General features: G+C 43.0%; 2 protein-coding genes across 2 annotated transcripts in view; one reads left to right on the top strand and one right to left on the bottom strand.

Moving 5' to 3' along the window:
- znrf3 (zinc and ring finger 3) overlaps window positions 1-3,745 on the top strand; it is a 93,371-nt gene extending 89,626 nt beyond the window's left edge. Inside the window, exons 7-8 of the mRNA XM_037680875.1 lie at window positions 1,513-1,615; window positions 1,717-3,745. Coding sequence (XP_037536803.1) covers window positions 1,513-1,615; window positions 1,717-3,449 — 1,836 coding nt within the window. The 3' untranslated portion in view covers window positions 3,450-3,745. The remainder of the gene's footprint in view (window positions 1-1,512; window positions 1,616-1,716) is intronic.
- Window positions 3,746-6,915: 3,170 nt separating this feature from the next.
- coq5 (coenzyme Q5, methyltransferase) overlaps window positions 6,916-12,047 on the bottom strand; it is a 7,699-nt gene continuing 2,567 nt past the window's right edge. Inside the window, exons 2-7 of the mRNA XM_037680202.1 lie at window positions 11,000-11,149; window positions 10,698-10,907; window positions 9,533-9,639; window positions 9,039-9,127; window positions 7,890-8,001; window positions 6,916-7,206 (exon numbers count right to left, since the gene is read on the bottom strand). Coding sequence (XP_037536130.1) covers window positions 7,105-7,206; window positions 7,890-8,001; window positions 9,039-9,127; window positions 9,533-9,639; window positions 10,698-10,907; window positions 11,000-11,149 — 770 coding nt within the window. The 3' untranslated portion in view covers window positions 6,916-7,104. The remainder of the gene's footprint in view (window positions 7,207-7,889; window positions 8,002-9,038; window positions 9,128-9,532; window positions 9,640-10,697; window positions 10,908-10,999; window positions 11,150-12,047) is intronic.

The raw sequence follows: 12,047 nt of genomic DNA, 5'->3' as shown, positions 1-12,047 counted from the left end.
AAGGTCGTGGTCTCGGTATACTGTGTACTTTTACTAAGGTCGTGTACTCGGTATACTGTGTACTTTTACTAAGGTCGTGTACTCTGTTTACTGTGTACTTTTACTAAGGTTGTGCACAGAGTATACTGTGTACTGTTACTAAGGTCATGTACAGAGTATAGTCCTCTTTATGTGAAACTGTGCGAGTGCCTCTCTTGCAAAGTCTGATGAGGAGGAAGAGGATGAGGAGGAAGAGGATGAGGAGGAGAACGAGGAAGTTCCACTCCAGCAGCTCCTCAGAGTCTGACGCTCCGTAGCGTGGAAGTTCCCAGCAGTCCACAAGATGGCGGCCTGAGAACGTGTGTAAACTTTGTGTTGACCTTCTTTACTCTAAAGGTTGTAGACAACCAAAAGTTTTGGAGGACAACCAGATTCTGTCCAGGTTTTCTGCTGGACCACCTGGAACGTGTCCTCGTGTCTTCCCTTGTTAAGCATGTTGTCTTTTTTATTTTTCAGAAAACAGCTAAACTGTTTCTTCTAATAGTTGTTTTTGTGCTTTAGTGTAGGATCCAGCTTGTGTGTGATATTGAGGTTTGGATTTTAGAAGTGCGACTTCATTTAGCCACAGTTTTTCTGTAGCTTTGCTTCCACCGTGTGGACGATCAGCTGAACATGAACTCAGAAACTAAAACATCTGGATTTTTGAAGTCCGACGAGATGTAAACATACCGGTGGCATCTCACTGAGCTGCGACTGTTGGGAAACAAAAAAATACACGAATTCACAACGTTTAGTGTTTGTGACCGTCTAGTCATGTGACCAGCTTTTATATATTGAGGCTTGTTTTTTGTGCACAGTTAAACCAAACTATTTGTGACTGCGCACATTTTGTTGCCCAGCTCCGCCTACATCGTACCTCACATTGTTCCCACTTTGGCAGCCGCTCTCACATTTATGAATGAATCTACTAGAGTTTAAAATGAAGACGGGCAGATTTGAATCACTTTTTAATATTTATTTTTTAAATCATCGGTGGGGTTTTTAGACCTATACATGAACCTCGGGTGTTTTCTGTCAGAGGAGAGGCAGGAGTCAAAGACCAGGTGCAGACGCCAAGAGACAAATAATTTTTTTGAAATGTTTAAAGTTCAAGCGACGGGGCTGAACATTTCAGTAACTCGTGTGAGAACCCGGCAAAACTTGCAAGACATTCTGGTGACGTTAGTGAGACTCTCCTGAATGTTGTTGGCCGAACCTCACCATGAAACCTCTGTGGTCTGTACCATGTGCGATACTAATTATTTGTAACTAATCTCACAAACCTTTGCAAACGTAACCTTATTTAAATATCATTAAAATTGCCCGTTTAGGAACGTACAGACATGTATTTTGTGTTCTTGTTAAATTACCCGGCTCTTTGTATGAAGTTTAACTGTAATCCACACATTTGTGTATTTTATGGGTTTTTGTACATTGTTGAAAATATCTCAGGAGAAATGTTAAAAAAAAAAAAAAATTGTATTCTCTGTTCAGGAGCTGCGGGTGATCCCTTGTGCTCACAGATTTCATAAAAAGTGTGTGGACCCCTGGCTGCTGCAGCATCACACCTGCCCCCACTGCAGACACAACATCATAGGTGAGTTGGACTCATCCGTTCACCTAAAACAATAAAAACGAGCTTTAGGTATTATGAACGTGTCTGGTGGACGTTGATCGTGTTTCATGTTTCTACCGTAGAGCAAAAGAAGGGGAATCCAGGACCAGCGTGTATAGACCCTGGTAGTGCGATCCACGGCAGGCAGCGGGTGGTTCTCCCAGTCCATTATCCTGGCAGGGTGCACCGAGCTGGCCAGGTGACGGCCTACCCAACCAGAACCAGCATGGACCCCCATGGCAACCCCATCACTGTTCTCACAGTGGACCAGCACCCAGATCCTCAAGGTCTGTACCCACCCCAATCAGCGTCTGCCTTTCTACGGAGCTACCACCCCACCCTCCATCTGGAGCATTCACTCAACCCCCACCACTGCAGACTGGAGCACCGTGGACCCCCTGCCTACCCCGCTCAGCCGCATCACGCTGCTTTTAAACGACCCAAGTTCCATGGACGCAGCTTCTCCCGGGCGGCTTGTTTTTCCCAGTACGAGACCATGTACCAGCACTACTACTTCCAGGGCTTATCTTTCCCTCAGCAGCCTGAAGGAGGCCAGGGGCCCACTGTGCCAGGGCAACTTGGCGGAGTGGGGGGGGTCCACAAGGGCCACCACAGCAGAGCATTTCAGCAAGGACTCTTATACCCCACGGTGGTGCACATGGCACCTCCCTCCTCTTCCAGAATAGGAGACAGCGGCAGCACTTCTGGCCTGAGCTGTTACCACGGTCACCGCTCGGTGTGCAGCGGTTACCTGGCTGACTGTCCCGGCAGTGACAGCAGCAGCAGCAGCTCCGGACAGTGTCACTGTTCCTCCAGCGACTCCATGTTGGACTGTACTGAAGTCAGCAACCAGGGGGTGTACGGAAGCTGCTCCACTTTCCGCAGCTCGCTGAGCAGCGACTATGACCCCTACGTGTACCGGAGTAAAAGCCCTTGTAGGGGCTCCACTGGGGAAGCGGGGACTGCAGCTTGCACGACAGTTCCTGCTGAGGACTCGGCAATCCCCACGTCTTTGGGACACGACTGCCTCCAGCTGCCTTCAGGAGCATCAGGATACAGCTCGGGGGAACACCACTCCAACTGCAGTTTGGAGCCCAACTATAGCAGTCGTTCATCACTGGAACCCAGAGAGAACAGCAGCACTACCTCAGCTGGGGCTCCGGAGGCCGCTGCAGCCGACAGGGTGAAGGGAGTCCTAGAGGAGTCGGGGGAACTAGGGGCTGCGGCCTGTAGCTGCTGTTTCGAGGTTATTCCTCCCAGTGCCGAGTGCAAAGGGCAGGACTTGGACCAAGCTGGGCCTGTAGCCTCAGGACGCTGTCAAAGGGGGGTAGACTTTCAGAGCGCCGCCTCCAAGAACTACTTTGTTCCGGAGCACCTGTGTCCTCCGTCAGAGCAGGTGAGCTATGAAGGGCTGCCTTGCTGCTTCTACAAAGAGATGAAGGTCCACAGGGCCACGCCGGGACATTTCACCGAGGACTACGCTGTCAACGTACAGTATGCACACGCAGACTCCGAGGCCTGCTCTGGACAGGGCTGCTGCGAACTTAACCACAGAATACCCATAATTCCCGAGGACACAAGCTGTGAACTAGGCTCGGGGGCAGAGACCCAGAGCAGTTTATTACCCGTCAGCATCACGATGGAGTCGGAGTTGCGGACAGGGGAGCAACACGAGCTTAAGGAGAGGTACTTCCCCTCGGGACAGCTGAGAGGTCAGGCGGAGGAGACCAGAGCTTTGTTCCACTCTCAGCTCCCTGCAAGCCCACCTGCACTGGGAACCAGTACTTCAAGAAACGAGGGAGATCTGAGCTTATGAGTCTAGAAGGAAGTGTGGTACGGTGTCAGCCGTTTGTTGAAACCCTGAGTTGCCTTGTTCTGACCGTGCTCCCTGAGCGCTGAATGTTTTCATCTTAGATTGTGTGGTTTTCTACTGAAAGGGCCTGATTTTTCTAGATGAGCAGTTTCACATTCATTCCTGTGGCCACCAACATCTCTAGATACAATAAAATGGTTAGTCGTTACCGCAGCGGACGTTAAGCAGAGTCTAGCTGTCGTGGACGGGTTCGTATTCTGAGCCCTGTTTTCAAATTTATAAATATTTTAGTGAAAGCCGGAGGAATTTTGAGTTCCTGACAAAAGCAGACTCTTTATTCACTCGTGTGCACATTTACATTTTACGCGTGCATATAAACACTGACTGCCTGTAAAGCTTCAACCACCAACTAAAATGATTACAGATGCAAAAAAAAGTGTTTTTACCTTTTTTGTTAATTACTTTTATACTGAAAACCAACTAATGAAAATCAAATGGCTGGCCGTGACAAAGAATGGCGCCGCGCCCTTAACGTAATGTTTTTGTGCACATTCTTTGAGGCAGTCGAGCAGTTTTTGTAACTCTGGTCCACGTGTACTTCTGCCTCCCCCTCAAGAGTAAACTGCTCCAGCTGTGTCAGGTTTGAAGGACTTCTTCTCCAGACTGCATGTTGAAGATGTTCAACAGGATTTAGATCAGGGATCTTTGAAGGGCCGGTGTTTTGTTCTCAGCCGTTCTTGGCGTCATTGTTGGAAAACCCTTGACCTGAGACTGAGACCAGGTTTTCCAACATTAGACGGCACTTTTGTTCCAGAATGCCTTGATGGTCTTGAGATTTTCTTGTGCCCTGCACAGATTAGGAACATTCTGCTCCAGATGCAGCCCCAGAACGTAACCGAGCCTCCTCCACTGGTCACTTCAGGTTCATTCCCTTTTCATGTTTGGGTCCGTGAACATGGGGCTGATGGGACTTGTTGCCAAGAAGCTCCAGTTTTATCTCACCAGTCCGAAAGAAGTTCTCCCAGATGTTTTGTGGCTTGTCACCATGCATTGTGGCAAATTCCAGCCTTGCTTTTTTTATGATTTGGTGTCCTCCACGGTCATCTTCTGTTAAGTCCACTTTGGTACCTTGACCTTGGAGTTCACCTCTAATCTTTCTGGAAGTTGTTCTGAGCTCTGATGCATGCTCAATAATCCAGATAGAACAATCTAAAATAGTGAAGCCAGGTCCACTGGACGGCTTCTTCTTGTTGAAACTCTTTTATCTAAAGGACTTCTTCAGTCTGAGGAGCTGCAAAGATGAAACGTTTCTACAAGAAGAATCCATCCAGAGGACCTGGCATCAATTTTTTAGATTGTTCTGGGCTCGTTCGTTACCAGTCATATCATTCATCTCTTCGATTTGTCATTTTTGGCCACGTCCAGAGGTTAGTTACAGTCCTGTGGACCTCAACCTTCTAAATAAATACAGCTGTAGTCACAGGAACACCAAGCTGATGGGACATTTTAGCTTGCAGCTAGGGATGCACGGTTTTATTGGCATGGTGTCGATATCGGCCGATATTAGCGATAAAGTTAAATATCGGGCATTCCATCAAAATAACTCCCAATATATAAAAAATAATTATATATAAATATATATGCGTTATGGTAAATGTCATGAATAAATTTGACATTAAACATAATCCAAGTCGAAGTGTTGCATCATTTTCAGTCCCCTTTTTAGCATCTGCATTTGGTAGCAGGCCAAATTGACAAAGACCGTGCAGAATAATATATTTTAATTCCACAGCAGAGAAAACTATGTAGTCTGTGTCAGTAGGTCTAGGAAAAAAAAAATATCGGTATTGATATCGGCCAAAAATCCAATTTCGTGCATCCCTACTTATAGCCTTTATGTTTAACCAGCCTGTCAATAATTTCCTTTTAAAGTTCCTGATACAACTCTGTCCTTGGCTGTCTGTCGTCCAATAGGATGGTTTTTAAATAATTTTGTTGAACTAAAATTCAAAAGCGACGACTGAATTTCAATGTTTTTTTTCCTTCGCAAGTTATTTCCGTGATAAATTTAGAGGTTTTCTCTTTAACAAAAAAAGTACAAACACTTTTTTTTAATCTGCGTCTGTAAATGGATATAGCTATACCAAAACAGAAAGACATGATTGTTGTTTTTATATTTGAAAAGCAGGAGGATGCGTCTCTGGCTGTGACGTACGGGGGAGAATAAAAACTAGAGAAGAGCGCAGAAATGTGAATGCAAGGCTGACGCTGGTCTCCGATCAATACGCAGGATCTGTACTTCATTTCAGTCCATCGTGGCCTCGAGTAGAGGACGAGCTACAGCAGAGCCTTATTTTAGTAAGATATTAACAGCAATATGAAACGACACCGCACAGCTTCTGGTCACCTTTCAGACCAAACCAAGTGTCTTTCAGGGTTTGGAAACCCTTAAAGTGTATTTTTGCCGTCAGATAAGCAGCTTCCTCTATGAGGCATGCTCTTTTATCAACAGAGGTTCTAGTTTGTATCTAAAGGCCAAAGGAAAGTAGCTGAAACTATTTCATAAGGGTTCCTTATTGTACTGTGACTTTATTTTTGATTTTGAAACGATGCAGTTAGACATACCGCAGCGTATCGGTCTGGATCGTAACGTTCAGAATACACCCACGCAATATCAACGCTCGTCATTCACGCCTTTCTGTTTGTATTGCAGACTGTTTTTTTTTATACTGTTTCTATGAAATATCCACGTTCTCTGCGCAGAGGAAAACATGAAATAACTATTTATAAGTTAACCCAATGCTGTAATCAAGTCAGAATCTAATCTTGCCTTTGCATAGAGATGTACCTACTGCAAATATAACATTTTCGGGGTACTTGAGTCACTATTTAATTTTATCTGTTGTTTCTAGCACTTAAGATAAAGATGTGTACAAAAATGTAATATTTTTTAATTGTCTAAAAATAATTATTTTCTGTCATACCATTACAAATGTTTAAAAAAAGAAAAGAAGCTAGAAATGGATCTGTGTATATTCTGTACCTGTATAGCAAACATTTCATAAATGGAACTATGTTCTCTGAATATTTATTTGCTAATATATTTATCTTTAAGCCATGTCTTATGTTCAGAGTGTATGAGTTGTTTGGTTGCTTTTTCTTCTCAGAGAAGTCACTAACATGAGACTTTGTATATACATGGTAATTGCACACAAAACCATTAAATCTACTCTGACCAAAAAACAACTGATTTTAAGACTTTAGTACTATACGGTTTTGTAATTAAGGTGTACAAAGATCTGTAAAATATACAGTTTCATCCAAGTAACTATGTTCTGTCCTGGTTTTTACTGGCTCTTTAAGGTAAATTAGATCAGACTCGCTTGAGATTTACCTTCAAATTTTATTAAACAAGATTCAAATAACAAAAATATCAATAACAGCTGAGTAGTAATATTGTTTTGAGTCGTTTGTACAATTAAAAGTGCCGTTCCATAAAGATCGCTTTAACAGGTTATTCAATAAATACGCTCCACTGACCTTTGACCCACGCTTTGCTCAGTGGCGGCTCTGAGGCGTCGTGTTTGAAATAAAAGTTTTAAACAAAGAGCTCGAGTCCGTTTCCCCTCAGGGTTTGCACGGTGCATCAGCGCGCAGCTCACAGCTTGAAACCGGAGTGAAGAGCCACCACGCCGGCGGAGAGGTTGGAGTACTGCACGCAGCAGAAACCAGCATCCTCCATCATGCTTTTGAACTCCTCCTGCAGAAAGACGGGAGGAGGAGCCGATGAACAGGGAACGTTAAAACGTGACGCAACACACAACGTTAGCAACGAGATCAAACGCCACGTCGTTTAATTCCTGACTCAGTGGAGCAACCTCAACAAGTCAAAGTCACTGGTTGAGCAGAGAAACTTGAAGATAATTACCAATAAATCAACTTGTTCATTTTATTTTAGAGCTACCATATTCAATTTTTATTTTATTTAACCTTCATTTATACAGGTGGTCTCATTGAGTGGCGAGGACTCATTTTCAAGAGACGCAACGAGTCAGACGAGGGTGGACAGTGGCTGTTTCACCTTCTCCACACACATTTTGATGTCGTCGGTCCGGGGAGTCGAACCGGCAACTTTCCAATCACAGGCCCACCTCTGCTCCACCACTCCACTATTTAAGATACTTACTGTCCACTGTGTTAAAAACTACTCGAATACTACATGTTAAACAAATTTATAGTGTCATTTAGTAACAAGTAAATTGGACTAAGGTGTAACAAATTAAAAAGTTCAATAAAACCTGTTTTACCTTCAGCTGGAACATTCACAAAATGATAAAAAGAAAAACGCATCAGTGAATATGATCACACAGGTCTGTGTATGATCCAGAGACATGTATTTTATAAATATATATATATAAAAAAGAAAAAGTAAACTTGCGTTACCTGATGTGGAAACTTGCGAATGCTCTCCACTAAATACTGGTAAGACTTCCAGTCTCCAGCGATCACCTCTCCTAAAACTGGGATCACCTGGAAACTGTAGGTGTCGTAAAGGCTGCAAAGAGGAACATGTGTGTGTACATACACACACACGTTAAGTTAATCTTAATATTCTAGGGGAAGTCGTTGTTTTATATCAGATTATCTATGAAACTGAGACGTACCAAGATAATCTTAAAGCAAAACAAAAGTTACTGAGGAATTGGGAGTTTCAAAATATAAACAACGTGAATGAACTCCTGCAGCACATAATGTGTTGTTGCATTCAATAAAACACAATAAGCATGTGCACATGCATACATCTGATCAATAATATTGATGCCAGACAGAAATTTGAGATACAGTAGTCCCTCACTACGTCACGGTTCGTTTTTCGTGGACTCGCTCTATCGCGGTTTTTCCAAAGTTAACAATGGACATGACGCACAGTTGTCTGATTGATGAATGAGCCGCACGATTGGCATGAAATTTTTATTTAAAATAAATCATTTTAAATTATTTAGCACCTGCTGCATCTTTGTGCAGCCCACACTGCAAGATAAGCTTCCTCCTGCAGCTGATCAGCTGATCTCCATGCAGAGCGGAGAAGTGGGCGTGGCCAAGAGTGCTCGCAGGTGGCAAAGAGCAGCGGAGGCAGTTTTCCACTTATCGCGGGGCTTCAGGGTACGGATCCCCACGATAAACGAGGAACTACTGTAATCCCAATATTGGGATCAAATTAAAGACATTTTTGACCTTCCAGTTGAATAAAACTCATTCTGCCCGGTTGTACCTGCGCATTAATAACATTGAAGCTAAATAAAAATGCATCACTAAAAAGAACATTAAATCATAAGTTGATCATAACTCTATTAACCAATGTGCACCCTTCCAAATCCAACTGAACGCATGTTTTTATTTCTTGGAGTTATGAAGCTAAATAAATGTATACAAATCTAAAAATGTGTCAAAATGTTCACATCTGCTTGTTAATGAGGCTTAAAGTGAACAGCTCACCTGCCTCCACCTGTTGAGGCTTTTAACTTTACTTCTCTACAACTCGTAATTCTCTGGATGCTCGGCCGCATTTTTGTGCTGAACGTTCCCACTCACCTCGACAAAACAGGATTTGTCACTTTGCTGAACTCCAAGCACATAAACCTGCCGCCAGGTGTCAGAACCCGCAGAGCCTCCTTAAGGACCTAAAAAACAGCGATTGCAAATATTAGTCATTGATCACAGATTTGTCAACTGAAGCATTTTTTTTTAATAGATGCACATCATTTGTTTTATTTTGTATGAAATAAAATATGACACTAAACTATTTGTTTTTCTTTCGGCTGCTCCATTCTGTGGGGGTCATCACAGCGAGTGGACTGCCACGAAACAATTAACTGTTGATAACCCCAAACTAAACTATTTATTCAAGAAATGTACAGTCACAGCAAACCACACAGACAATCAGCTCCTTTTTTTAAACTGTCACGATGTTCTGTTACAAGCAGCACCAAGCCGACCTTCTGGCATCGTCTTGTATCGTGCAGGTTCCTCCCTGAAGAAAACGTTGCTTTGTTTATCCCATAGCAGCAGCAGTTCCTGTCAGTTACCTGATCTATACGGGTGACGTTTCGGATGCCAAAGGCGATGGTGTAAATATCAAACTGGTCATCATCAAAGGGCAGCTCCTCTGCATCTCCCACCACCCACGACAGACCTGACACACATGAGCAAAACAAAAAGAGACCAGCTTTAAATTAGTCTGCTCACGTCTCGAGTCTTACACCTAGTCTGGCAAAGAGTTAAATGAAATGTTGATATAATTGTAGTACCATATTTGTCGCCGTATAAGTCACACATTTTTGCATAAAATAGCACGCCTGCGATTTATACAGCGAAGCAACGTATTTATGTTTTTTCCCCATATTTATAACAATTTTTGGCTGAGATCTGACGATTTCATTCATTCTGATATTGAAAATATTGAACACTACCCAACAATTTTCAGTCAGGTCATCTGGACAGTTTTTCTTCTTTTTGTGATGAAACATTTCACCTTCCATCCAGAAGGCTTCATCAGTCAAGGAATCACACAACACAAAACTGATTCTTCCCCCAACAGCTTACTCCAAAGTGGAACAAACCAGTTATGTTGGTGATAAGACGGTCTCTTTGAACACTACCATTTTCAGCCACTAGAGGGCCCTCAACTAACCTGTCAAGCTGTGCCGCCCTGGTGAAACGCAGCTGATTTGACCATTAAAGTGCATTTTTTAAAGGAAAAGTTAAACTGAGACACCTTTGCTATGATTTCCAGCAAACAAATAATTGTTTTTAAGTGTTAATCTTGTAAAATTCTTGTTAAAGTCCTCCGTGCACGCTCCCGCGGCCACCATTTGGCAGCCAATCGATTTTTGGCACAACACCGGCCCATGTTTTCGGGTTGTCAGCGGTGATGCATAATAGATGCAACGTATACGGCGAAGCGACATATTTATGTTTTTCCCACTTTATTAAACACATTTTGACTGATGCGACTTATACGAGGTGCGACGTTTACGGTAGATGCCACAGTTGCCCTAGAACCCATCCTAAGAGAGCATAAAGTGCCTGTAGCTAAAGGGTCTTCATTACATGCAGATTAATATAAACTGAAAACTTAAAATTTGCTTCTGTTTTCATAAAAAGATGCTCACTAACCCTTACTACAGATATAGAATAAATAAAACATAAATAAGTTGAGCTTTTGGGCACCTGCAGGTTTTTCATGCTCACCAGAAGTGATGCCCAGACTGTCGGCTTTCTCTTTGCCAACTTTCAGCATCTCCTTGTTGATGTCACAGACCACAGCCTTGGACTGTGGTGGTCCATCCTCTGAGGCGTAACCGTCCTGCCACAGTGGAGTCTGGCTGGACTGCGCCGCTCGCAGCTTCTTCCTCTCTTGCTGATAACGAACGTAGTTCAGGAAACGGAAAGCAATGTCGCCTGCAGGGGGAGGATCAACGCAGCACAAATGTAACTGATCCCAGTGGAGGTTTGGCCGTGTGATCGGCAGGAGTGCACACGAACTGTTTTACCTGTTCCACCTGCCACGTCCAGGAGCCGAGCGCCGGGCTGAGGGTGCATGGCGTGCAGCAGCATGTCCTTCCACAGGCGATGGATCCCCAGACTCATGGCATCATTCATAACGTCGTACTTCTGAGCAACATTCTCAAACACCTTATACACTGAAAAGACAAACACGACCTGGAATTTAACCGTTTTCAGACATAATCAAACTGGTGTGTTGACCAACGTACTGACCCCAGGGCAGAACAGCCCAACACAGATCTCAAACCTAATCTGGCATGCGAGTCAGCGAAAAGAACCGGCTGGCAACATGATTTAAAACAGGTCTGCCACAAGTAACTCCTCAGCTCCTCTCAAATGTCTTCTTGTAACTTCAACCGACACCGACAACAACCTGAGAGATATTTCAACTCGACAATGGGTCATTTCAGATTCGTGCAGTTTGTGTGTGATACTTCTGCAGCAGAACGACGGGGACTCCTCCAGGTGTTGGGCTGCCTGTGTGAACTCATTTCTTAACAGAAATCAGTTAATATAAAGTCTCTGTGTACACGGCTTGAGTTTCACGTTTAAAATGCAGTAACTCATTTTATTTGAGGACATAGTTAAGTTCAAAATATGCAACAAATTGTTTTATTTGTTATGTTCACATTTTTAGGGACATTAAGATGAAACTGCAATCCTAGCTGTAACAATTAATCTACTCATATAGTAAAGAATGAAACTAGTAGTTCAATACTATTTTCTTGTGCAGAAGTATACAATTTAACTTGTTTTTCTTTGTACTTAACATATCCAAAAAAATCTAATCCCAAATGAGATATATTTATAGTATATACAATATATAAAAATACTTTTTATAAAATGTTTAATCTCAATCATGGTTCTCAAATTTTAATATTATTAAACTTGGCAAACATAGAACCCAGCAAAAAATAGCCTAATTAATTTGCCCACTACTTTCACGTTACAACGGCATAAGAATCATCATAAAGGGCTGAGACATTTATAGTATAGTCTAGTATTATATTATAGGTGTAGTAGTATAGTCTAGTA

The sequence above is a fragment of the Nematolebias whitei genome, chromosome 8 (genome assembly GCF_014905685.2).
Source record: "Nematolebias whitei isolate Nwh7 chromosome 8, NemWhi1, whole genome shotgun sequence".
In the NCBI taxonomy this organism is placed as follows: Eukaryota; Metazoa; Chordata; class Actinopteri; order Cyprinodontiformes; family Rivulidae; genus Nematolebias; species Nematolebias whitei.
The sequence above is the reverse complement of the archived record's forward strand: the minus strand, read 5'-3'. Positions and strand labels throughout refer to the sequence as shown.